Genomic DNA, 26,974 nt, shown 5'->3' on the forward strand with positions numbered 1-26,974 from the left:
AGTCACAATGACATCATTGGTTTTGAAGCCTCATGTTGGGCATTTTAGCCGACACCATCTTGTTTTTTGGAACAAGCATTGACACAAGAGGGTGTAGCAGAGTACCACAGTGTTGAGCAACACATTTTAAGATGTTAAAATGTTCCTTTTCCTTTTATGATCTAAAAACAAACCGTGAAAGAGTTACATTTGTAGGACTAAAACTCGAAGAGCACCTAGAATGGCCTTTATTGAAACCTGTCAATCACAAATGAACCATTCCCCCTATCTACTTAAAATAAATACATTTCCTAAATAAACATTATCCTGTATTGAAGAACACTTTAATCTAGCAGGTCATTAGCTAATTTGAAAGTGGAGCCATTATTAATCCAGGACAACTTTAAAAAAGGGAATTTATATGCCTAAATATTTATGTTTTTCAAGATGGTGCGTTAATGAACTTAACATGCATTGTAACTGAGCACACTCGGAGCACAGAGCTGATCGTAGAATTGTCCCATTTATTTTATACAGACAGGTACATCCCTTCTCAGATGGCTGGCTATAGATGACATGGAATGTTACAGTAAGATTTGTTTTCTTGCATAAAATCCTTACTGTTGAAAATGTTGGAAAAGTTTAAGTGTTCATTTTTAAGATCAAGAAAGCCCCAGTTGTTGCATTTTTTAGTTAATTACATCATCAACACTATCACCACACACTGTACATCGATTCCGCCTCATCAGGAGAATAAAACAAACAGAGGCAACACTGCAATTTTTTTTCAAATCTCTGTAGTTAACTCAAGAGTGCAGTCAGTCTGAATGAGAATGGAGGGGGCAGATGAGTAATCGGCTCACATGAGAAGCATACGATGATGCGCATGAAGGTCGGGGGGCGTTGGCCTCATTGGATCTCTCTTCGTCAGGGGTCACTTCATGTCACTGTAGATGGGGCTCACGTTGAGTTCATGTCCGTGCACTTTTGAAGCACGTGGGTGGAGAAGACACATTCAAGATTTCTTTGTTATAAAAAAAACAAATTTGAGTGAGCCTGGTCAGGACTCTCCGTTCTGGACTCTGGACACAGGTGGCTGCATAAAGTCTTTAAAGGGCCCCAGGGCCTCCTTCAGGGCCGAGCTCACCTCAGTCGAGGAGCATGTAATGCACTCTACAAGTGTCGGGTACAGGGCGATCACTTGAGCCCATGTGTTGCCATCCACTGTAGACAGTAAACAAGAGAGAACAAGAGGGAAGAAAATACAAAGGGGGGAGTGGGGAGGGGAGGAAGAAGAGAATATGAATTGTGATGGAAGGCAATCAAAGAAATAATTTCCATCATGAAATTCCCACAGGCGTACGGAAATGAGTTTTGCTCTGAATAAAGGGCGATGTAGTGCAAACATCCTGAAGGGCACTTCAAAAATGTAATTTTCAAATGCCTCACTTCAGAACGATTGCGGTTAAAATAATGATTTCTAGTAATTGACCTTGCTGGAGACGTAAACAGCTCCACCCAGATTGGAGATAAAAACTCATTTGAAAAACGGTCCCAACTGTACTCTGACACATTTAGCTGAAATGAATAGATGATGTTTGTATCATAGTGTCACCTCTTCCAAAGATCTATTTAATCCATTTCAAAAGTTTGATACTCACCATTCTCTGGCTGTGTCTTTTTAAGCGAGTCCATCAAAGTGCTGATGGCTTTCAACACAAAGATAATCTCCGTCACTTGTTGCCTAAAAAGAGAAATACCAAAGACCTTCATTAGCTACACCTACATACTGTACAAAAAACCTGAAGATGTTACAGTTAGAAGAATTTTGTGTTGCTCAAAAGATATAAGCTAACAAAGGAGATGTGGATTTAAGGTATTTGACCACTATGACTATGTTCAGAAAGAAATAAAGCATGTGTTCGGCACTTTTATTGAACGACATATTTTAGTTTCTTAAAATGTGTGTGTCTGAATTTAAATAACCTTGCAATTGCTCTTCATATGTATTTTCTAATTATCCTATTTTTCTCAACCCCCCCCCCCCCACCACCGTCCTTTAGTCATTTTCTGTACTAATGGTGCAATTTCCCCATGGGCATAATTTAACTTCTATCATGTCTTGAGGAAAAAGAAAAAATGCAGTATGAAGCATGACACCGAACCCTTTAATGTGGTGCCAGTTTGTAAAAGTGGATAAGTACAGTGGTTTTTGTGTTGTTTACAAAAAGAGAAAAGGACAAGTGATGGATGCAGGGCTGAAGCTCGGTGGTCTTTTTTCTTTCTTGCGAAATGTCTCAGGGTTAATGATGACACTAACAATAAACAGTATTATGGGGTACGTTTCTGGTGGAAAATCAGTTCAAAATCATATAAAAAGATGTTTTTTGCAAAAGCAGGTGCAAGATTCATATTAAGAGGTGTATGGTTGGGTGTACCTGGGCAGGGGGCAGCGTCCGCTCAACCTCTCGTCCTCTACGTAGCGTCGGAGAACATCCTGGGACCGCTTGAGGAGCACAGACAGCGCCATGCGAGAGATGTAGCCCTCCTGTGGAGTGGACACCTTGTTGCTGAAGGAAAACTGCAGCAGCGTCTCGAAACACACCTTAGAAAACTCCTCCCTCATCCTCACATCGATCTCGGCCTCTGTCACGAGAAAACACTTTACATATGAGACGTTCTGCTGAGGCTGCTCTCCAGAGTGATTTACAATGAGGGCAGACACAGGGCTTTGCACAACACATGAAGAGTTTGACAGCAGCCATTGTTAGTGATGAGCCACAGGGAGGGCCCAAGGACTTAATAGTTTCAGTGTGCGGCCACCCTGCCGTCCCGTGAGTCGCAGAAACACAAAACAACAGAGCTGAAGTCAAATGCAAAAGTGACATCTTACCTGTAAATGAGGGCGACTGCGAGTGAATGGAGCCTTTATTGAGCATGGCCATTATCTGGCCAACAAAGTCTTTGGGGATGAAGTTGGCAAACGGTAAAATCTCTGTGCTGATCAGCTGGACCACCTAAAATAAAAAAGACACAATGGGTCACCTTCAGAATCCAAATCAGAAACAGGTTTATTGCCAAGTAGGTTTACACATACGAGGAATTTGCCCTGCTGTATTATGTTATTATAACATTAAAATATAGCAATATTTACATGGAATATAGAGGAAATATAGATACACCCGTAAAAATAAAGTATAATACAATTAAATATGTGCAGTATTGGTATGTTTCCCATTTCGGAGGGTTGTGCAGGTCTGACAGTATTCAAATGTGTGCATTAATGTAAGGCATAGAGTCTATGAAGTGGTATATATATATAATAAAGAGACACTGATATACTGGATGCTAGGAAAGTATTTACCTCTACATCAATGGCTTCATTCTTCTGAAACTCTTGGATAGAAACGTTATCTGGGGGTGTGCTATAAATGGAAAAAAACAACGAAATAATGAGTTTGGTACCTTAAAAAGGTGCGTATTCAACCTTATATTGCCTGAATCTGTACCTTTTGGTAAAAAGAAAGTCTTCAAAGGCATTGGCCAGCTCCGGCCACATAGTGTCGAACTTTCCAGACGAGGCGTGCTGACGCGCCACCGGCAGCCCGATAGACAGCACCTTGAGCAGAGATGAAACGGCCAGCTTCCAGGTGCTCTCTGATGGACAGGCGTACTTCAAACCCAAGGGCATTCTTAAAGTCTTGAATGTGAAAGGGGAAACAAAGGAGAAGACGGCAATTACAAAACATCTTGAGACTGAAACACAGAGAATGGAGGTAAAATATATCAAACGAAATGCAGCTGAAAACCTTTCATCTCCTTCTCTTTTAAAACTGAAATGTGGAGAAACTGTTATTTATATAGCTAACATCAAAGTCAGGACATTCTCTTCACTAGCAGTATTCATTCTACAGAACGAAAAAAAATAAAACATATTTTTTGACAACGTCCTCTTCTGAGAGAACAGCTGGGCTCCCTTAGGTTGGGATTTTGCAAGCATTGCCTTCTTGTTTTGGAGACGAAAAAGGATGGGAGCCAGATTTGGATTTGCCTATGGGGAACCTTTAGTGCTTTGGTTTTAGATTTCTTACAAACAGACTATGGGAAAAGTGCGTTTAAACACAGGTGTTAGAAACGAGACGGTCAACTTTGAGAAAAATTAAGGATTTCCATGACTTGCACTAAGGACATATTTCAGAAAATGCTGCTGATCTTGTGCCGCAACTTCACTTTACACTTACCTTATGTAATATTTCAACCTTAAGATCGATACTATCAAGTCAGAGAGACAAGTGAAGTGAAAGTTGCCCAGAGGCAGATGGACATTGACAGATTCCTTTTAGACAGCAAACAGAATTAACTAATGATTTCTAAATATACTAAACGTTATGCATACAAATTATCTGTATTACATTTTACTTTAGACAAACATCCCTTTGGAAATTAAATCACAAGATCCAGTCAGTCAATTCACCACCCATTGACGGTTTGCCGTTAGAAGAAATGGCATGACACAAACAATTATGAATACAGACTATTCAATCGCATAGTTGTCTATAATCAAGCTGAATTGAATGGGACACTTTATCAACCTGTAGGTCTGTCACTATGAGCAACTAGATACATGCAGTCATTTGATCCATTGTTTATATAAACTAGTGTTTACAGTGCAGCAAAAAATAACACAGGGTTTAAAGAATTGGTGGTTTGCCTTAGTCAGCATATGTAAAACACCTGCTTTGACGTCATTGAGGGTATGCCAGAAGATCAACTTGCCTAGGAGGTTTCTTAGGAGTGCAGCAGCAATGTTCTACCGTGTGTAATTCTGGGTCAACAAACTATATAATAAAACACCCAATTGTATGACTGAACAGGCTTCAACAACAGCTTCTGCTCAATGGGCTGCCAGAAGGAACAGTTGAGAAAGAAAACTTAACAAGTCACGGTTCATTTGGGCAAGTGCTCAACATTTTGACATTGTACACTCGACAATGCACATGTAAACTAACTTTAACAGACGCTTTAAAATTGACAAAAAGTGTGAGATTGTACATCCCAACTTTTAGTTTTGTTGCTTTTGGTACAATTTGTCAGAATGATAGTCTTGGAAAACATTTCCAAAACTGTGCCAGGATTTTCTTGCCCACGATGACCCTATCTTGGTGACAATACCTTGATGATGTTCTGCAGAACTTTCTCGTTGATGACAGCTTTGTGGCACGCCGTTTTATGGTGCAGGTCCACCACCACCTCCAAGGAGCGCTCAGCAAAGGGCACGTAGTTTAAGGCAACCCATTCTGCCTGCGGGGCAAGAGCATTGAAGAGAAACAGGATATTTAAGTCGGACTCATCTGAAAACCTTTGTTTGTACTTATAACCAGAACCACATTGAAAGCAGTTTTTTAAAGGCACACTTTGTATACGTTTATGAGTAACACAGAATTTGTTTTTCAGGTTTTTCGTTTAGTTTATTAGGCTTACCCAAGCTGACATGTTACAGCCAAACAAATGACTTAATGCTACAAAGTGTGTCTTTAAGAAATATTAACAAAACCACACATGTGCGTATGAACATCACCAAAAAACACAAAATCAACTGAAAATGGAGCTGCACAGGGGCTGTGCACACAGACGCATAACCACCAGTTAGTGGCAGGCAGAGAGGGGGGGGGGAGCATGGAGTGAGGAGACGCAGATGAGACGTGAGAGCCGACCATGCGGTGTGATATCTCATCTACCGCAGAGGGAGGCTCGCCACCTTTCAGCACAGCTTAGTAAAACTATAGAGGGGAGGGGGAGGGGGGGGGGGCTGAAGGAGATGATGACGGAACTCACCGGTGCAAAGAGCTGGATCTAAAATGGTTATCCAGTGAGAAACAGAATGAGAGAAAATCGCAATTAAACTGGTGTTTCGGTTGTAACCCATTTGCAGGAGATTCTAACCAGGACTGAATTAGGGGAACACTCCTATATGGTGTCCGACAGGTGCTGACGTGCTACAACGCTCAAAAACACTTCCATTATGCACTGCAAGTTTCAAAAAAACAATGCTAATCTGCCAAAACACATTGAAATGAATGAATATATTTACCAAATTGACAACACATGCGCAGCGTTTACTAAAGGCGCTGCACAAACGTAATGCAGCAAATACAAAACACAACCAAGCTCAAAAGACAACGGAAAAGGGGACCAACAGTTACAGTTTAAAATCCCCGAGCTTCAACATTGTTTTCTAAACGCTGCGCATGTGTTGTCAAGTTGGTGAAGATGTTCCTCTATTTGCATTGGCACTTTTGTGTTTTTATATTTGCATAGTTTCTGATGCTGCCAGGCGTTTCTCTTAAATGGAAATGTTTTGGGCGGTGGTAGCGCGTTTGCACTTGTCGGCCACCGTACTCTTAGCACCAAAAGCCAACGAGGCATTATAAAGACCACCCAAAGCATTTGTTTGGCTGGGTGGAAATGTTGTTTGACGCTCTCAATTAAACAACTTAAACAGATTCAGATTCTGAGGGCCAAGTCTGGACCCCACATGCAGGACTAACAGACTGGTACTCAGGATGTCAGACAGGAAAATGTGTGGCGCTAACATTTCTCTGTACCAGACTGCAACTCTCAGCGTTTCCCTGAAGACATAGCACCTGCTGGATGTTGTAAGTTTAGGCAACAACAATGAGTAAGTAAGATATCAGTGTTGTGATAAGACTCCTCTGATCTTAAGAAGAAAGGAGAATTGTTTGTGGTTTTATAAATAATGTAGTCTTGCTTAAGATCACTGGCAAACAAATGTGTTCTTTAAATGACTTTGAACTGTGTTTGAACTTAAAAGTAGTGAAAGATGTCTCTGGTGTGCTGCCAGCAGGATGTAGCACGAGGAAGGGAAGTGAGGAAGAAATGGCTCGGGGCCACTAATGGGGGTCCTGAGGAACCTGTCAATCTCCCTGAGGGCCGTGATAGGGGCTTCATAAGGACAAGACTAAAGGGAATGGGAGCAGGGGTGCTTCATGAACATCAAAGAAGAGGGATGATCTTGTAGAGGATGGCTGGAGAGAGAAGCTCAACGAGTAACAGAGTACACCATCCAACATTTTTAATGAAACAAACTGTAAAAAGGACGTAAATCGCAAATGATAACCAAGCAGTTAAACGGCCGATTCTGTTTCCTCGTACCTGGTTGTATTTGGCATTGGCCACGTGTTTGGTTTCCATCCTGCCGTACTGAGGAGGCTTGCAGGAGAACTCCACGAAGAGTAGCAGCTGTTCGAAGATGGCCGGGTACATGACCTGCAGGTTCTCCGGTCCCACACAGATGGCCTGCAGCAGGGAGGGAAGGGAGGAACAAACACTGCTGACATCCACCACGGGACTGCGTATTGCATCATTTAGCACACTGACACATTGTTTCCTGGACTGAGTTGACACTGAATGGGAAGAAATAACTTTGGCTCGACAGGGAAGGTAAGGGTCTGCTTTTACCAAAGACATGGTACTCATTTAGAGTCATAACTTCAGTTAAAAAGGTACAAGAAAAAGCTTTGTTCCGATTACATTCACTATTTCAGTCCAATAAAAACATTGCTCACATTTTGTGGGTCCTATGTCTCAAATGGAAGGATTTGCTTTGCTTTTATATAACTGTTTGGTGAAGTACAACCAACAATTTATCACCCTAAAATTATGACATTATCAGAATAATTAAAATAGTAATTAGTTGCAGCCCTTAAGAAGTTATTTGTAGTATTGCGATATATAGGTTAAGCTGCTCCTACCCCGGGATTAGGGGATAACTATGTTTTCTTGCTATAATTTATCTCCTTGGCTCTGTCTTTAAAGTCTAGAGATGGACAGGAAACTTGGAGAGAGGAGGATGAATTCAACAAAGGGCTCCTGCTGAATTCAAAGTGGAGACCTCATCATCTTCGACCATAACTCAACATAATGGACAATAAATGATAAGAGCCTTTTTTCACCCTTATTCTTATTTTAACACATTTCTGCTTTGCCCACCTTCTGCAAGACATCCAGCGCGGTGAGCACAGCCTCCTGCAGGCTGGTGAGCACCGCCTCAGTGTAGGAGGGTAGGATGAAGGGCGAGGCGTCGCTGCTGATGGGCACGGACACGGCCCCGTGGAGGATGACCCCCAGCTTCTTCAGGTCTTCCATACTGAAGTTGGATTTGATGTGCTGGTAGAGCGCCGGGAAAATCTGGATCAACGCTGTGAGGAAGGGCTGGCTGGGGATGAAGGAGAACTTCTCCGTGGGGCCGCTGGGGGGCCGCGTGCTGTCCGTTCCTGTTCGATACCACGTGTTCCAAGCCGACCACCACAACGCAGAGTCCTCTAAGGCTGACTCCTCTCCAGGGGGAGGGGCCTGCAGCTCGGCGCCGTTGTACCGCGTCAGCCGCTCGACTAGAGAGTCCGAGCGCACCAGGGGTCTGCCGGGGCCGTACGCCGAGAGGGGGTCGATGAGCACAGGGGGGACGCCGATAGCAGTGAAAGCGTCCCCTGCTTTGTCCCAGTCTCTAACAGGCGTGACGATCTGGAGGATCTCCTGGAAGCTCTTGAGGGCCGCCAGGGACACCTCGTTGTTTTTGCTGAGCGCCGCCGACTGGATGTGGTTCAGCAACACCTCCCAGGCCTCGAAGAAATCCCCTGCAGATACACAGCACGATGATGGAGGGGTGTGAGACTGACAATTAGCGGCATTACTGGCAGTTCATATTTGCTAATTCATATTTTTTTATATTTTCACTTACTTTATAATGCTGCTACTTTTGTTCTTATTTTTAATACCATGCATGTGTATTTATTAGATTTTTATCTGCACTGCGCTCTTTCCTGTTAATGATGTTAATGGTGTGTGATGAATAAAGGATTTCTGATTCGGATTCATGTTGTACATAAAGTGCCACAAATAGCACTTTGATCAGAAGTTAAAGAGGACACATACTGACAACTATACTTAGAACTGCAGGTCACAGTTGTCTGTTAATGTTATCATTATGAAAATGTGCCTATTTAATTAGCGGCACTACTGGCAGTTAATATTGGCTTAACATGTTTTTTTATATTTTCACTTTCACAGGTTTTGAAACCAAGATAACACATTGAAGTTAAAGAGGACACATTCTGACAACTATACTTACTGTTTCTATTTTCATCATTATGAACATTAGCCTATTTTCAATTACATAAATGTACCCCAGGAGGCCCATATGATATGCTACTGCCAGCAACAGTAATTACTTTTATCTCAGCTATATGTAGGAAGAGCAGAGTCTAAGTGATTAACTGTAGTTGGCTGGAATGTGTTGTATATTAGGAGTCACCTGACCTCGGCTGAGCTGTTCAGAGGGATGAGTGCAGTTAATGAGGAGCTCATGTTGTATCATACTTATCTCTGTGGAATATTAATCCTGTCCACATGGGGCTCAACATGAATGGATGTGTGGTAATAAATCAGTAAAAACAGCCTGAACCTTTGCTTCGCCTGACAGACATATGAATACATTTGAATATGTAATTGCTATTGTTTACAGTTCCGTGGTGGCAAACTGCAGAAGTGTGGCATACCTTATGTACAGCAACATCACATAAAGGGCTTGAGTACCATATCAGATGAAGCCTGGCTCACCTAGCTGCTGGAGGAGGTACCGCCTGGTGTTGAAGATGCGTGCCACCCCGGCTAGTGTCAGCACCCACGTCTCCGCCCACTGCTTTTCAGCGGTGTCACGTGAGTGGTGGATGAGGATGTTCCCGCCGCCAGACTCGATCTTCTCCTTGTCGGCCGTGGTGGAGGATGTCCTCACGCGGCCTAGCAGGTGGAACAGTACCTGATGGTGACATGAAGAGAGTTCAACCGTCAGAAAGAGATTAGGAGACAGCCTTTTGAGGTCTATAATCATTTAAATTAAGATTGTAAGTACAAATAAAAAATGTGTTTGTGTGCCAGGCTTGAAGCAATGTTTTGTAGCCGCCGCATAGTAAAATTACAACTCCTGCAATTGGGCTACTATTTCCCATTGACTGGAAAGCGCCGTCTGTAAACAAGAGTACGGTATTTTGAGGTAAATCAAATACCCAGTAAATTGCACTAGTAGACAAATCCAGAGGTATTTTTCCTCTACGGCGTGGTGCAGGAATTAAACCTGGACATTATCTAGGCTTTTAGCACTTCTGACCTCCCTTGTCCCGATGTCAATGACTTTTTGATTATATTTTTGGTTAGATTCCCAAATTAAGGTCTGTACTTAATACAATTTCAGTCAGTAAACACTCACTGGCGTCTAAAGCTCCTACGCATCTTTAAAACAGGGGTTGCTGATAAAGAAGATCCAGGACAGATCAAAGTAATGTTGCACTCAAAAGTCAAGACATTTTGGTTGCATGAACCACCAAGCAACTCTCATAGGAAAGAACAGAGCCGCTCCTCTGACTCTGTACTCAGTTATTTTTATACATCTTTGATTATTCAATACAATTAAATATCATTTACAACTCCTTGGGTGTTACCTTCCAGACCACAATGTGCCATGTGGGCTGCTGCAGCAGGGTCCCGTGGGCGGCTATGGTGGAGAACATTGTCTGCCCAGCGCTTTTACGCACAGCAGGCCGGGGGTCCACACACATCTCGCCCAGCTTGGCGTACAGACAAAGCCACAGGCAGTCGAAGGGGGGGGGCGGGGTGGAAAGGCCTGTTCAGGGTCTCTCCCTTCTCCTTGGCCTGCTTCTGCAGAGCCTCCTCCTCCCTCTCCAGATCCTGTGTGATGGCCTCGCCTCTTTGGAAGAAGTAGTCTGAAATGTTCCACTGTGGGTGAAAATGGGAAGTGGGGTTAAGGAGTGCGGGCATTAATTGGAGAGGAAGGTCGGTAAAACGCTGCTGGCAGTTTTGCTATCATATTACCATAAAGTAATCTCGCAGGAACAGCCACACTCCCAAGATAAATAATTCCGCAAACCACAGATCAATATTGGGTTTTGCATGTCCTGAATACTGTAGAGAGAATCTATAAAATGTCTGCAGAGTGCTTCAGTGCTGTTGAATTAGATCAAATAATGCAAAACAAGGAATTATCAACTTTAATACTATTGGAAAAGAGACGGACCCAACCTTTCACAAACAAGTCAAAAATACACTGTAGTAATATAAGGCAGACATTTTGTTTTACTATTTATTTAACCATATTCTTGTTAGCGTAGCCTTGCTACAAATTATAGTAACACACAGTTACACTTGAGAATTGACACCTATTAAACTTAAATTGAAACAAAATCAAAATGCGTGCTTTTTCCTTGAGCCAGACATATTGATTATAATAATCTGCAGCAAACAAATCTATTATTGATATTGGTATATAAATATTTTGGCATCCGGCTGAATTACAAATTCCATACCAAATCTTGTGAGCTAACTGCAACAGTAGATTAGCTCCTCATACAGAAAAGGAACCAGCTTTTATATGATTAGTAGAAAGGGGATGCGTTTGCTTATCAGTTCTGGACTATAGCGATGTGATTGATAAACATAAAACCTTAGACTTGCTCTATCTTTGACTATGACCTTGTTACCTGTATAATCATTTTGTTTGGTCTTCTCTTGCAGAGAGGCAGGAGAAATATTGATATTTTCTTATTTACAAAGTCGTTACTGGGTATCCGCCATATATCACAATAATACTGGACCATATCTAACCCACTCAAGTGATTGGCGTATGAGTAAGACCCCCTGAGCTCGTTCTGATCTTGGAAAATCTGTCTTTCCTTTAGTTTATATTGCATAATTTGACCTATAGCCTCTAGATCAGGGGTGTCAAACTCAAGGCCCGGGGGCCAAATCCGGCCCGCAACTTCATTTTATGTGGCCCGCAAGAGCTTGCAAAGAATATGATACGTTTATTATATGGTTACATGCCGCTTTACAGAAGCACGTTGCCAATAAACTACATGTCCCACAATGCATGCGCACTGAAGAGACTTGCAATTATTTGCCCTAGACTTTTGCCTTCAGACGTAGTTAATTATGAAGTTATTACCCTATCCGATAATAATCCAATGCAGAGGCAATAATGTCATAGAATACATTATTTTATATATATTATATATTTATATAATCTTAAAGTAAACTGGCCCTTTGAGTGCAACCATAATGCTAATGTGGCCTGCGATGAAATTGAGTTTGACACCCCTGCTCTAAATGAGTTGACCATATGTTTTACTGAGCATCTTAGCAGTAACCCCGAGTGTGTGTCTGAGCAAAACACTAAAATAAAAACGTCTACAAGACAAGGTATCTCACCAGTAGGCCAATGGAGGTGAGGCTGATGTTGAGCTCCTGGTTCTGGAGGCCGAAGCTGCCGGCTACATCCACTACGATCTGGAGGCACGTGCAAGGCATTGTGGGTAGGAAGTCTGTCACCACCAACTGCAGGCACTGGAAAGCTGTGCGGATTAAGGACTCGCTGAAGGGGAAAAATAAACAAGGCACGCTTCGGTTGAGGTCAAATTCATGGATTATTCGCAACAGATATTTAGGCTGATTCCCTAGATTTGTCCATCTCTTCCTCCTTCTCGGTTCTCTTACCCTTGATCATTGCGGATGGCCCCGATGACTCCCAGGACGAGGGGCCAGCCGGGCCCCAGGCCGTCTCCCTGGCTCTGCAGGATCTGCAGGACACTCTCCAGCTGTTTCTGCCGGATGTCTGCATGCAGCACGTTGGACAACTCCTTCAGGGGGTTCAGCAACAGGAGCTGCAGTCGCTGGGGGACAGAGAGAGGAAGATGTTGACCGATTTACCAGAGATAAAAGAGTCATCTAAAACATTTGATTTAATACAGTTTTGGGGAGACATACGGGTTTAAACCGAATAATGAGAGATTGCTCAATGCTGTTGACTGCAAGTTAATTGTTGATCACTTTTTTGGCAACAGTTATTTTTTTAAGTCATTTCAGATATCTCTGTGCTTTTGCAGACGGTTGTTAAATGTGAGTCATAACCGTCTTTTTTGTATTTGTTCTAACACAATGGATTAGTTGCATAAACCCAGTCCTCTGAGTGGCAGGGATGACACACAGACAAGCTAAAAGAGCTACATAACTAAAAGAGTATGGAAAAATATAATGAAAGCAGAAGCTTGAAAGTGAAGCAAACTAATCGATTTTAATATAAAGTAGTCATTACAGGCATTTTGGTGCCAATATATAAAATACATTTTATAAGAGTTAATATACTCAAGGAAAGCCGTCTGGAAACTTAAAGATGGGTATTCAAATATCTTACAACTTTTTTGGGGTGATTGGTTGTTATAAATATTTAACATTAAAAGGTCCCATGTCATGCTTTTCTGGTTATTACCCGTCCCCTTGTGTGTTATGTAGCTTTTTATGCATGTAAACGGTCTGCAGAGTCACAAACCCTCAAAGTACACCCTGTAGCGAGTAAAACCCTAACAAAGAAAAGACCTGTCTATGCTGCCCCAGAACGCCTCGTTGGACATTTCTCTTTTTCTTCCTGGGTACAGTGACGTGCCCATACCCAAATGGACCCATTGGTTCAAATGGACCAATCCGTGGAGCCATTACGTTAACACACACACACACTCAATCTTTTCTCAGCTGCAGCTCTGCCGATTTCTCCTCCCTGAGACGGCGGGACGCGGCGAGGCTGTGAGTCGGTGTGTGAGCACACACACAAACTCCCAGCCAGGCTGCGGGTGTGTGTGTGTGTGTGCTCGGGCTGGTTTCGGGCTGGTTTCGGGCTGGGTTTCGCTGTGTCTCGCTGTCTCGCAGACGGCCACTGGGCTCATAGGGAGGGGGGGCAGGAGCTCCAACAAGCCGTGTAGGACAGAGAGTGAATACACATACTTTACAGAGATGCTGTATGAGAAACCAATGTGAGTTTGGAAAATTGCACAATATAAATCTATTTTAGTATAGCTCAACAATGGAATCATGATCAGTAGAAATGGCCATGACATGGGACCTTTCAAATGAATTTCCACTGCAGGATTTAGACAATGAGTCTGACTCAAATGTCTCTCTTTTTCTACCTTTTTTTGAATAGATGCATTATTTAACATTAGTAGAGTCGTGGGCATACTGCACGAAAGGCATTGAAGAAGTGATTGTATTGTGCATTTCCCACAGTGCACTGCAGTCATTGCTGGTATGGCTCTGTGCTGTTTCCATTAACCTCCACACAGTTCTCCTGCCCTCTTTCAGATAAGCTCTGCGCCGTTCCCTTTATCTGTCTGAGTAGGTGAAGGTCACAGTCTGCGTTTGTGAGTGACAAGAGAGAGTGACTGTGACATTTCTGTTTCCCACACTTTAAGCATTTGGCACTCTCTTATCTATCCTGACATAAACTGTGACGGTGGAGGAGATTTCTCAAATGTCAGCATTTGAGAAATCCTAATATTTTTAGAAGTGAAACCCAGAGAAAATACACCCATCTTATAAATACTCCCTACACTGTTCATATTATGGATAAGGGCTAAGAGCAGAGAGGTGACCTGGAAGATGTTTAGTTCAGTTTGTCCTCAATGTTGATACATATAACTTCATAAAGCAAGCAACATCCCCACCATTTAACCATAAAACCCCTCGTCCTTAAACATTTGCATATCCCCCTTTTACACTTCCTTTTGCCCTCCTGCAATGTAAATCCTCAACATATGTCTCTGTTAAACACATACAAGACTACAAATACAATTTAACAGTGTAAAAGGCAATCAGAGTATAAGACTATGTTTTAAATGATTATGAAGAAGAAGATTGAAGATTCAACTTATTGTCATTACGTAGTACAGGTACTATGTAACAAAATGGTTTCTCTGCATTTGACCCATCCTAGTGTTAGGAGCAGTGGGCTGCCATTATGAACGGCGCCCGGGGAGCAGTGTAGGGAACGGTGCCTTGCTCAGGGACACCTCGGTAGCACTTGGTCTTTCCGGGACTTGAACTGGTGACCTTCCAGTTACCAAGCCAAGTCCCTGTGGACTTCTCCACCACCGCCCCTATTATATGATCATTTGACACGACAATGTGTAATGTACCTGATTTTGGGCGAGGGGAGGGTCGTGTTTGTAGGCCAGGCCAGCCTTGATGAGCGCCGTCAACGCCTCGGCCCCCCACTCTCTCATCCTGGAGTTTGTGTGCTGGCAGACCTGCAGGACATAACACACAGACACACAAATGCAGAGACATGCGCACAATGATAGATTTGATGCAGAGAACAGTGTTTTACCCAGCAGTGGGTGAGTGTGAAACAATTGGGTGACATACACCAGGGTCTGTGCAATAAAGACTGGGATCCCCTGTGATCACAAGATATGTTGTGACAGATATATATAGATACACATGAAGAGGCCAGGCTCAGTAGAGAAAGGTACACAAATGTAATATAAACACTATTTTCTTTTTAAGATTTTAAGTTCATCTGTGATCCAAATGAATCATCTTTGGTGTATAGGGAGGTTTACTTTTATACAGGGTTCATACACTTTTTCACCAATGATTTTCCATGACCTTTACCTAATTTTCCATGACCAAAAAAATTACTCTTTCTCAGCGGTACCACTGAAAATGGTTTATTTGAACATGGAACAGGAAAATAAGGTCTGAAACATGTTGTGCCTATCTAAAACAAATCAAATAGGCTTACTAGCTTCTACAGGCGAAAGCAACTAAAATCTCTCACCAGCAAAATACCTCGACAGTTAAATGCCAAGTTTCATTACTATACGATACAGTATGTATTATCATTATAGTATTACTATTTCGGCGATTAGATAAAATATAAATTATATTTGATGCAACTTTAGTTACAATTCCATGACTTTTCCAAAACTTTGAGAAAAAAATTGTTTTCCATAACTTTTCCAGGGCCTGGAATTAGCATTTTGAATTTCCATGACTTTTCCAGGTTTTTAATGACCGTAAGAACCCTGTTTATAGCATCAGACGTACAATTCCTAAGAGGATCAAATCTCTGTTTTGCTTAGGGGAACAAAGACAGACTGTTAAGTACCTGTTCCCCTGCAGAATCTAGATGGCCCATGTGTATCTATGATTGCATTTTAATGTTAATCTTTATTATACTGTACATCTGTTAATCAAGACACAATAAACCTGTTATCATTTTCACATTTCAATTCAAATATAGAAGCTGCATTTGAATTTGAAGTCTGCAAAGAAAGATAGGCAGCGTTTTATCGGAGCATTAAGAACATATTGGCAGGTGCTGCGTCAGATTCTGATTCTGTGACAAATCAGAGCTTCACGTTGGAAATTGCGCACAAGAATGCAAGGTCAAACAACACAGGAAGCGGAGCAAATGCACTGTGGACACATCTCGACTCCAACGTGTGGAAGCCAGACTGAGAGGAAGAAAGGAAATATCGGGGGAAAAAGGAGATTGGAAAGCCAAAGATTATAGAGGAGGGAATCTCAGCTTACCTTCTGCAAAACAGACAGGAGTGCAAAAAAAGAGAGGGGAGATAGACAGAGTAAATGTGAAGAAAACCTCTTAACACACACCTTTCCACACATAACAATGAGATTCCACAGATATGAAGACGTGTGCCAATACCCACAGTGAGTAGTGAAAAGTCAACTCAAGTTAAATCAACTTCTATGAATAACACGGTTGACTCCATATGTTTTAAATCCAAATTTGTGTCCAATATATTCTTACATTAAAAAAGCACTTTAGATAATAATAAGAAGTTGAATTTAAAGCATTCTGTATTCATGTTGCTTCATCAGGGAAAATACGCATTGGGGCTCTCTTTCTTAGATATTCCTGTGCCACAAACAAAAAGCTATGTCCCATGTACTGTCACACACACTCAAAATATGCTGCGAATAATATTGCTTTATTATCTGAATTTCCAAAATCAGAGATATGCTCTAACAAAATGAGCTCAACTTGGTACTGCCTTAAAACAGATGTGTAGACACAAAGAGAAAAAGCATCATTTTGCATACACTGGGCATTATTCAGCCCATCCCTCTGATTTGATCAAACTCTGTAATACTTTTTACAAACTTTCAGCCCCTCTACAGCTCATTAAACTAGATGTCTCCTTCGTGACTGTATCCCACCACACGTGTGCCCCAGACTCCATGGAAAAACGTTCATTATTAGAGCTTTGGTCCAGGGTAAGTGACCAACCGGGTAGAAGGGGGCAATTTTGACATTCTTTTAGGTTTGAGCTTCCATTTTTATTATAGAGTTTGGTTCCAAATTACAATGACATCATCATCACTGGAAAAAGTGACAATCACTGTAACCAAATTTACACGAACTGCTTATTGGACAAATTCATTCTGCGTTTATTTGACCAATGGAAATGAAGTCGGATCAAAGTGTAACCGGTAAAATAAACACGACACAGCTATTTCTGTATGAGGTCTGTTGACATCATTTCAACAGATTTATGAAACTAGGTCTTTACAGGGTTTGAATACACTGTGTTGACATTGGCTCTGCACATTATGGGATGTAGCTGTAAATAAATGTTACCTCCAACAGGTGGCCCGTGAGGGGTCTCCACAGGATCTCTATACGATCCATGTTGACCAGGCCGGTCTCCAGCAGCTTGGCCACAGCAAACAGAGAGGGCTCCTGGAACAAAGAAAATAGAAGCCATTTATAAAGACTTCTCACATTATACCCGGAGCTTACTGATGATCAAAGGCATAGGAATGGATACCTATGATAGACAGGGAAGACAACATCCATTTCTTGTACAATTGTATGAAGAAGTGTTATTCTTAGCCCACAGTTGATATTTTAACCAAAACAAAAAAATGACATATCCAAAACGTACACCAACCAAGTTAACGAGTAATACATTATAGAAATATTGACCTTGTTGTTTCCAGAAGCCATTTCCATCGCCTCCAGTGAGAGGGAACACAGAGCGTTGATAAGGTGATGAAGGGACACATCATCCAGGTACCTAATCGCATAATAAAAACACATAATGCTTTTTAATTGTGCATATTTTGTATCATTTCATCAGACACAAAAAAAACATATTTATGTCCATTTGGTTATTATTAGTTCTAAGCAGAAATTGTAGCCATTTTGACCGTTACCAGCAAATATAGGATAAGCAATTTGAGTTTATATAATTCTATTTCATTTAACTTTACTTACTGAGAGCTCTCAAACAGTCTGGACAGGATGTTGGCGATGAAGGGCAGGTCTGTCATCACGGCTGTGGTTAGCACCTTTAGTTTAATGACACACACACACACAGCCAGTTAGATCACAACCTTTAACAACGAGGTGGAAAACTAACAGTGTCATGCAGACTAAACACACACTCCCTAAAAAAACTCACTGTGCTGGGTCCCTCCACAGCTCGGCCAGGCTTCAGGACCCCGCCCGGCCCCGGCTTCAGACCCAGGATCCACACTAAGTGCTGGGAGAGAAGTGAGAAGGTGAATTAGAGTTGAAAAGCGGAGAAACTACACTTACATTCACAGACAAGGTCATCAAATGTACACTGACATACTTGAAGACAAATGTATCAAATGCAAATGATCAACCTAAATAAGAAGACATTTAAATTATTCAATTAAACTCTACATCATCTCCTGTTACTAAAAAAGCACAAAAAAAGGACATATTTTTATAGTTTAGTCTATAAGATGTATTCTTAGCAGGTCATGTGTTTTCTAATAGGAAGCAAGCAAACATTTATGCATGTTCAAATGTAAATTTGCTTTATTAGAGAAGTGGGGGAATTGTAAATTCACGTATGTGTGTGAGAAGTAGGGAGAGAACGTGGACTGTCTTATCTAATTAGAAAAGCGTGTGTGTGTGTGTGTGTGTGTGTGTGTGTGGTTGGTTAGGTGTTAACGTGTGGTATGAGGTGGTAGAAGTACCTGCAGTGTAGCCAGCACCAGCTGCCAGGAGGTGCCCAGCACGGCCCCGTGGCAGTGGGCCAGGTTCAGCAGGGTCCGCATGCACTGCAGGTTCTTTGAAGTGAGCTGACAGAGGGACAGACAGTCATATTATAGCAGATTGTAATACGCGTCATCATGGCGTTAGCTTAATCACACCAAGAGAAATAGCAGAAGAAACTGAAACGTGAGGTATTACTAAAACTCAAATCTGTAAGTACCATAAAAGAAACACAGCCATCCGACTATGGTAACAAAAAAAAGTGGGACGCACACATAGTAATGTAAGAGCTTTGACCATAAATGCAATAAAAAAAACTCCTAGTTTTATTATTACTATGGGGATATTTCTAATTACAGCATATTGGTTCCAGGTTAGGGTCAAGGTTACTGCCCAAGTATGTTCAAATGTTATTTCCCTCAAGGGAAATTTGATGCACATACTTGCCTGATCTATGTTCTTAACAGTTGTCCCTTACCTGAACTATTAACAATTTAATGTGGCCGTTGCTACACATCAGACGTTGTACATAATATATAATGCATACTAATAACCTGATTTGATGTGATTGCAATCTTAAGCTTTGATACTCAGGACTCCCTTATCAGGGAATTTATCTTCCCAAACAGTTTGCTTTGTTTTTGCAGCTGTTTTCTGAACAAGTGTTGTATAATTTGTCTGGTTATATAAAATGGTTTGTTTTGGGAAAACTGCTAAATTAATTCAATTATAATAATACTTAGTGTAACCATAGCCTCTTCGTAATTATGTGTGTGTGTGTGTGTGTGTGTGTCCTTACCACCACAGTGCCCTGGGGCTGGGAGGCGAGGGGCTGCCCGACAGCCACCACCTGCTGATGAGATTCACTGGAGGGACTGATGATCTGCACAGTCTGGCCCAGGATGGAGTACGCTGTGGAGAAGACACGCACACATGTGAAAACACACACAGGAGGTCTTACCATGAGAGTCAGTAATGCACACAAACATGTTTTGTAACAAGCTCACGACATGCAAGAAAAGCTTTCCTAATTAACTCCAAAGCATCGTTATTGGAGACCCAATTTTCCGGCTTTATCTCTACAAGCTAATATGCAAATAACGTCTGAGTGTCTGAGCGGTTGGTGTGAGAGCAGCTGTGTGAGTGTACGCCTACATTCCCCAGACACGTTACTAATTAGAGCCTGCAGTTAAAAAAGTTATGGATTAATGCAATAAGAGCGGGGCAACAGGGACCGGCAGACTGCCATCATTTCACATGTTAAGCTCAGTTTAGCAGCATGCACGTCTCACCATATGGGAGATGAGAAAAGCTCATTAGTGTAACAAACACACATGACCAGAGGACATCCTCAGGGTCGGAAAGGGGACTTTAGGATGTGTGTGGTACAATTAAGCAAATCTAGGAATACAAATGTGCATACCGGCCCCAAATGGTTTGCAGTGTTATCAAGGTAATTCAGGTATTTTTGTGTATGTGTACAGGCAATTAGCAGTGAAAGCCAGGGTCTACTGGGTTTTCTATGTAGTTTTGGATGGTTTAATAAGTAAAGATATTTACATTTGCCGGTGAGGCTGGCGGCGTTGCTGTTCAGGACAGTCAGGGTGTAGTGTGGCGGCAGAGAGGCCTTGCAGATGGCGGTGATGAAGGCGTCGCGGGGCGTCACCAGGCCCAGGCGCCCACACAGCGAGGCCACCGTCAGCTCTGCCTTCAGGATGTTCTCTGTGGCCGTCTCATCAGTGCTGACAGGACGGGACAGGAGGAGACAGAAATGCAGACAAAGTGAAAAAAGTGTGCTGTTAATAGCTGTTCTGTTATTTGTTTGCATGTAATGGATACAATTCCATCAAGGGCAGAGGGGGGGGGGGAGAGCATGCTCGTGAACTGTCAACGGGGGGCGGAAAATATTCGGTTGACGCGACCTCTGATCAAGGGTGATTGCAATGATTGAATTTGTTATAAGAGGACGATACCTCTGGAGAATAGAAGCAGTAAGTGTGTGATGCAGTAAGACTAAAGCATGCTTGGCTTGAAGAGTACTTTGCATTCAAGTTGCTTGTACAAATGTGAGTATCTGACTAAAACAACTACGGAACAGCCTATAAGACTGTTTCCTCTGAATTGCATTGCTAAAAATAACTTTCAAACACTGCAAAAAGAAATCAATGTGTCCATGTTTGTTTTAAACTAAGCACACACATGAATGGTTTCTTTTTCCGTATCTTGAGGTTTTCCTAAGGGACATTTCGTTATTTCCCTTTGGTTCCCAAGTGGACATACACTATGACTTTAATAAAGCAGTTTTGTCAGAAACAGAGAGTAGAGAGTCCAGTTACCTGGCGTCTAGCAGCAGAGACAGAGCAGCGAGGAGACCGCACCAGCAGGCGCTGACCATCTCCTCCCACACCTGATGGGCTCCTGCGACAAAAACACAAAGCATGAGTGAGTTTAACATATGTATTCCTAACATATGTAATATGACTTTAAAAATGTTTGATTATCTTTTTAAATGATGTTATGGTTGATTGTATTGTGAACTGTATTTGAACTTCTATGACTTTTCTGGTATTATGTTGTTTTTGTTTTTGCCTCTGAAGGTGACTTTGATGAGTCCTACCTTGAGACTTGAAATATTATTGTTTTGTTTTGTTACTGAGCTTCTTTATTATGGAGTTTGTAGTTATTTTTAAATGTCAGATGTTGATCAGGGGCGATGTGATTGGATAAATCAAGGGAGGGCTTTTTTCTTCCTCTATTTTCTACCCGCCTGCTTCAACTAACTCTGTTTTCTTGTAGCTTGTCTGTATGAATTGTCTGTTTTAATATTGAATAACTTGAACAAAAAATATAGAATCCAGGACTCATTTCACTCCATTATCACCCGGGAAAAGAAACATGCCTCCATTTTGATCTCTTATTGGAAAAAGAAGACATACTGGCCACCAGGGGTCATGGAAGTGCTTCCACCCACAATCCCCTTGGGTTTGGCCATGACGCAGTAAAACAGTCTCACCGGGTTGTGGCTGCCACTGCTGACCAGGATGAGTGTCCCTGAACTCAGCAGCGGCCCCCTCCTCCGCGGCCAGCTCCCTCTCGATCATGGAGGTGATGCCCCTCACCAGGTCCAGCAGGGCGCTGAAGGCCACCGACATGGCGTAGCCCTCGGGGATCGACGGGGGCTCCACCTTGTCCAGCATCTCCAGACTAGACGATGAAAGAAAGGGACGGAGCAAATGAGATAAAGATTGTATCCTGAAATCAATACTGTCTATGAATGAATAAAAGTCTTTCCGTAAATGTTTGCATGTTCAAGCAAGGCAGGCATATTTGTATATATTGCATCTTGTACTTAGAGGCAGTGCAAGGTGACTCAATAATATAATGTGCATATTGTTTTATATAAAGTTTAACAATACACAGGAAGCAAGAATGTACATAAAAGTATATATTTTTCTTTGAGGGTCATATCATGGCATGACGCCTCCCTATACACAAATAGTTATCCTGAGTATTCAGACTTCTTATTACCATGCACCTTACATCCCAAAACTGCACATATTTTCATTTTATTTTCAGAATACTACGCCATATAATACTGTGCTTAGTCTATTTCTTGGTCCTTTTCTTACAATTTATCTTCTCTAACTGTGTTTATTTATGCAAAATACACCCCAAAGCAAATTCCTTGTTTGTGTAAACAGGGTATATGCAGGAACCCTGAAATCAAATTTAAGACCTTTTAAGACCTTTTTTAAGACCCTTTCCATACATTTTAAGACCTCATCGCCACTTGGAGTTCTAACCGGTTACATTGGCGACACACTTTACCTCACATTGACTATGTACAGTATTGATTGTCCTTCCTCCTTATCTTCCAACCATTTGGACGCAAACTTGCATTTCCCCATAACGATGTTGTTTAACAACCGGCGTAAACAGAACCTTCGCGCGCTATCAAGCAGTGAGCGTGCGATGTCCTGTTCAGATGACGTCAAATCCAACGGGATGCCATAAATAAACTACACAGAATCACACTACACACCTACGCAATGATTACATTCAGGCACACTGTAGAATACAACCTCTTTGGACAATTTATATACTTATTGAAAACAAGCTACAAAATGTAATACCTTGGAAAATGCCATTTAAAACTTTTTAATAGCCTTAATTTTCGCTAAATTGATTTATCAACTTTTAATACTTTTTAAGACCCTGCGGACACCCTGGTAAACCTACTTGGCAATAAGCCTGTTTCTGATTCTGATTCTTCTGTTCTGATTCTTCTGTGCATAAGCCCAAACAAATCTTACAAAAAGGTGTGTGCCTAACTCTCCCTCATACTAAGAAACAGCCTAAAAAAACCACCAGCAAGAATCCCAATTACAGCAAATAGACGCCAATTTAGACTCTCTTTGCGACAGGAAGGCCTCTGGCTAATGCAATTCCCTGTATTATCCTACAAACACCGATGGCGCACAACAAAAGCATTTAAACTCCTCAAGCAGGTTTAAGCCTCTGATCTCTGCCCTACACTGATCCCCTGTTGTTTAACACTGAATCGTTTATCACCGCTTGCAGGATACAGCTAATTGAATAGAGATGCTACAGGCTTATATTTAGGCAGAACCAAGATAGTTTCCCTACGCTTGTTCTCTGCAAGGAATTACATTTGTGTACATGTGAATGGAAAGAGATAAAAAAAGGGAGTCAGAAAGGTGAACTTCTTGAGTCTTTGTAGAAACAGTACTTACTAGGTGGCTTTGGCGCTGCCCTGGACGCTAACAGTCATGAGTGGGATCCAGGTGCCGCGGTATTCAAACGCAGCCTGCGTGGTCTGGTTGCTGTTGATCCCTCCTGGCCCCAGACCCCCCTGTGATGAACCCTGGGCCCCCGAACCTGAGCCCCCTCGAAAGAAAGACAACATGGAATAAAGGAAAAGAGATACAAAAATACGAGGACACTTGCTACCAAATATCCATGACATTCCCATGATAACTTGTACATCATGTGTATTGATTTAAAATGTTACTTTCTGAAGTTATTTGTTTAAGAATTCATGTACAATGCCTCTTAATCTGGCTTACAGGTTTATTTGAAACATCTACAGACCTTAACCGACACAAAAAAAAGTTGTGTATGTCTTCTCTATGTCTCCGGGCTCAAGGAACCACATTTGTTGAATAAAATACTTTGCAACACACTGTACCACGGTCTTCCAGAGCTCAAAATGAGGGTTTAGTTAGTCTTAAAGATCAGTGCACTGACCAGCAGGTGCGCTAAGAGCAGCGTTGTTGCCCAGGTTGGGGAGGATGAAGAGGGATTGGATGAAGGATCCTAGAGCGTTGACGATGTCTCTGAAAACCTTCGTGGAGTGCTGCTTCATGTCGTATGACTGGCAGAACGAACTGTAACGACACAGAACACAACATTAGTGATGGGGAAAAAGAAAATGGCCATTTGGGTGCTGATGGTGCATTATTATACCGTCACCGACTCTGCTCTATTTTTTCAGACTTTGCTCAACTTTCATGACTTAGCTTGCCATCAGGTTTGCGCTTTGTCAGCCCCAGCACTGCATAGTAGCTGTTAGCATGCTAACGCTACATGTTACATATTGGTAAGTTAAAGTCAATTGTGCACATTGTACAATTCATATATGGATGTAACAGTGTATATATTACAATATATGCAGTGGTGTTTAAGTAATAATACTAAGATGTTAACACAAGTTTAACAGGTGTCACTGACCAACATTAATTACAAGAATCATGCTGATGGAAAATCAAATATTTGGATGGTAGTGGAGAGTGTGTTCCACAGTGGGGTTTGTTTTGTCCGTCCTCTATAGTTGTATCAGGGGGTAGATGAATCAGCAATTATAGAAACATTGAGCCATTATGAGCAGATACATCACTGCAGTTATCTGCCAACTAAACTAAAGGAGATTTAACCCATTCTCAAGCAGTCTGAGGCACAAAGTAACTCCAGTCGTTTTTCACACCATGCAGCTGTGGAATATGAGTTCAAGAAACACTTCAAAGTTATGAAACTCATTAATTAAAATGTGCTATTGCTTACCGTAGTAGATGTGGCTGAACACAGAGCCTATGGACTGACTCTACAGCCACCGCCCTCAGCCACTGTGGCTTCTCCCCATCCAGAAACTTCACCAGCAGAGACAAGAAGATCTCACACTCTGTCACCTATATAAAACACACACACACACACACCATCAGATTGGGACAGATGTTTGGCCAGCTTTGTCCTGTAACTGGAATCTGGCTAAATCCCATAATCCCTTTAGGCTTTGATGAAGCTATTTTGTAGCTCTCCTGACAGACGGGGAAAAACCAATTTCCATTTCAAATGATATAATATCACTAATTAAAAACAGCTGCATTGGTTAATTGCTCGGATGCAGCTAAGCTCATTAAAGTGCCTAAAGCAGAGCTAAAACAAAACTAATACTACGCTAATCCAATGCTAATCAGACCAGATCAATTAGCAGTTCTCTAAACCATCCGTCAGACAGCAGTTCTGGCCTGGTGGACCATCACTGCAGACCCCTCCCTTACCAGTAAGCTGTAGAAGTGCTTGATGAGGACCGAGACCACGCGCAGCAGCCTCATGCAGATGGGGAAATAAGGTTTCTCCACAGGAGCCGGTGAGGCGGAGCTGCTGCCCTGCCGGAACTTGATGTTGGGGGAGAAGAGCTTGATGACGAGGGGACACACTCGCTCCTTCAGGAGGAAGCTGAACTCCTGGTGCTGGGGAGGAAACGGAGAGAGAAAGAGAAGGATATTACCACACACTACTACCCAAAACATAAGGCATGTTGGGATCAGGTGAAGCGTAGTAACATTAAGGATCACTACTGTTAAGGAGAGTTGGCTTCACTGCATTAAGATGCATCTTTGATGTTAAGATACAATAATAAACACAGGTGGAAAAACTAAACCGGAATCCAGTGATGTTGATAGAATCTGTGACGCATCGAAATCTAAAAGGACAATGACACTAAATGACGTTGCAGAAACATACTTGTTAAATTGTATTGTATCACTAGACCATCAAAAGACAGTGCTTTACTACTTTACTGATGCTTGTGATAAAATATCTTACTCAATACATTTTGGTTGATATCACATTTGATTTGTGAAAAGTAAAAAAAAGATAATTGGAGATACATTTTTCAGATCATAAGAATATCCCCCAAATTATAACCAGAAAACACAAGATTAACACCACAATTTGCAAAACATAAAATAAAACTATGTTAGGGATGGGATCAAATCAATTTCTCTGGGACCCTACATATAAAACGTATCAACATAACTTCAATAATAAATATGAACATAAATCACACAAAAAAAATCAAGGTCATTATTTGTAACGTGCGTTTCCTTGGGTTTTATATAAGTGCTATCTTAAATTATTTATCTGATAAGTGTCCATCAGTGCATGTACCTGTAGGAATACCCCGGGGAAATCATTAAGAACAGACTCCAGCAGCTCCAGGCCGAAGGTCCGGGTCATCTCTGTCATCCCCACCAGCCAGTAGGGGGCGTCGGCATTCACCAGCTGACACAAGTCCTGCAGGGAGGAGAACAGCAGCGTTAAACAATGGAGTTTTATTATATGCTACACACTTCACAGAGGATGAAACAGTGCTGTCACTGAGCTCTGCTGAAAGGATGATCACACTAAAGTGCATCGTGGGTGAGGACGACAAGGGACCTTTGAATCCCTTTTACTTGCAAGATTCACTTCATTGCAAAGATGAAAGGAATGAACAAATTGTATATTTCTTTAAAACTCAACGTCAAAAGCTTCAATCAATTATTTACAGTTTTGAGAACGACTTTGATTTAGGGCTGTGCAATTAATCGTATTTTAATCGCAATTACGATTTTGGCCTGCCACAATTACGAAAACAACATAATCGAAAAAAACTATTATTTTGCTTTGCTAGGTTGTGACAGTGCACTGCAACATATTTGATCAAATCTATTTGTATTTATCATATTTATATATGTTTAGTAGCTTGTTGAAGTGCACTCCAAAATATTTGTTGAT

General features: G+C 41.7%; 1 protein-coding gene across 1 annotated transcript in view; it reads right to left on the bottom strand.

Moving 5' to 3' along the window:
• Window positions 1–212: 212 nt before the first annotated feature.
• mon2 (MON2 homolog, regulator of endosome-to-Golgi trafficking) overlaps window positions 213–26,974 on the bottom strand; it is a 43,757-nt gene continuing 16,995 nt past the window's right edge. The window contains 30 exon segments of the mRNA XM_034149431.1: window positions 213–1,203; window positions 1,641–1,723; window positions 2,418–2,625; window positions 2,873–2,996; window positions 3,344–3,404; window positions 3,489–3,679; window positions 5,152–5,280; window positions 5,815–5,832; window positions 7,153–7,296; window positions 7,990–8,633; window positions 9,616–9,814; window positions 10,494–10,658; window positions 10,660–10,788; window positions 12,277–12,439; window positions 12,562–12,737; window positions 15,033–15,143; window positions 17,504–17,605; window positions 17,852–17,942; window positions 18,143–18,216; window positions 18,330–18,410; window positions 18,877–18,981; window positions 19,695–19,807; window positions 20,456–20,637; window positions 21,232–21,313; window positions 21,909–22,099; window positions 23,650–23,794; window positions 24,164–24,303; window positions 24,977–25,101; window positions 25,474–25,665; window positions 26,366–26,491. Of these exon segments, the coding sequence (XP_034005322.1) occupies window positions 1,040–1,203; window positions 1,641–1,723; window positions 2,418–2,625; window positions 2,873–2,996; window positions 3,344–3,404; window positions 3,489–3,679; window positions 5,152–5,280; window positions 5,815–5,832; window positions 7,153–7,296; window positions 7,990–8,633; window positions 9,616–9,814; window positions 10,494–10,658; window positions 10,660–10,788; window positions 12,277–12,439; window positions 12,562–12,737; window positions 15,033–15,143; window positions 17,504–17,605; window positions 17,852–17,942; window positions 18,143–18,216; window positions 18,330–18,410; window positions 18,877–18,981; window positions 19,695–19,807; window positions 20,456–20,637; window positions 21,232–21,313; window positions 21,909–22,099; window positions 23,650–23,794; window positions 24,164–24,303; window positions 24,977–25,101; window positions 25,474–25,665; window positions 26,366–26,491 (4,458 nt within the window). The 3' untranslated portion in view covers window positions 213–1,039.

This window comes from Trematomus bernacchii, unplaced genomic scaffold (assembly GCF_902827165.1).
Source record: "Trematomus bernacchii unplaced genomic scaffold, fTreBer1.1, whole genome shotgun sequence".
NCBI lineage: Eukaryota > Metazoa > Chordata > Actinopteri > Perciformes > Nototheniidae > Trematomus > Trematomus bernacchii.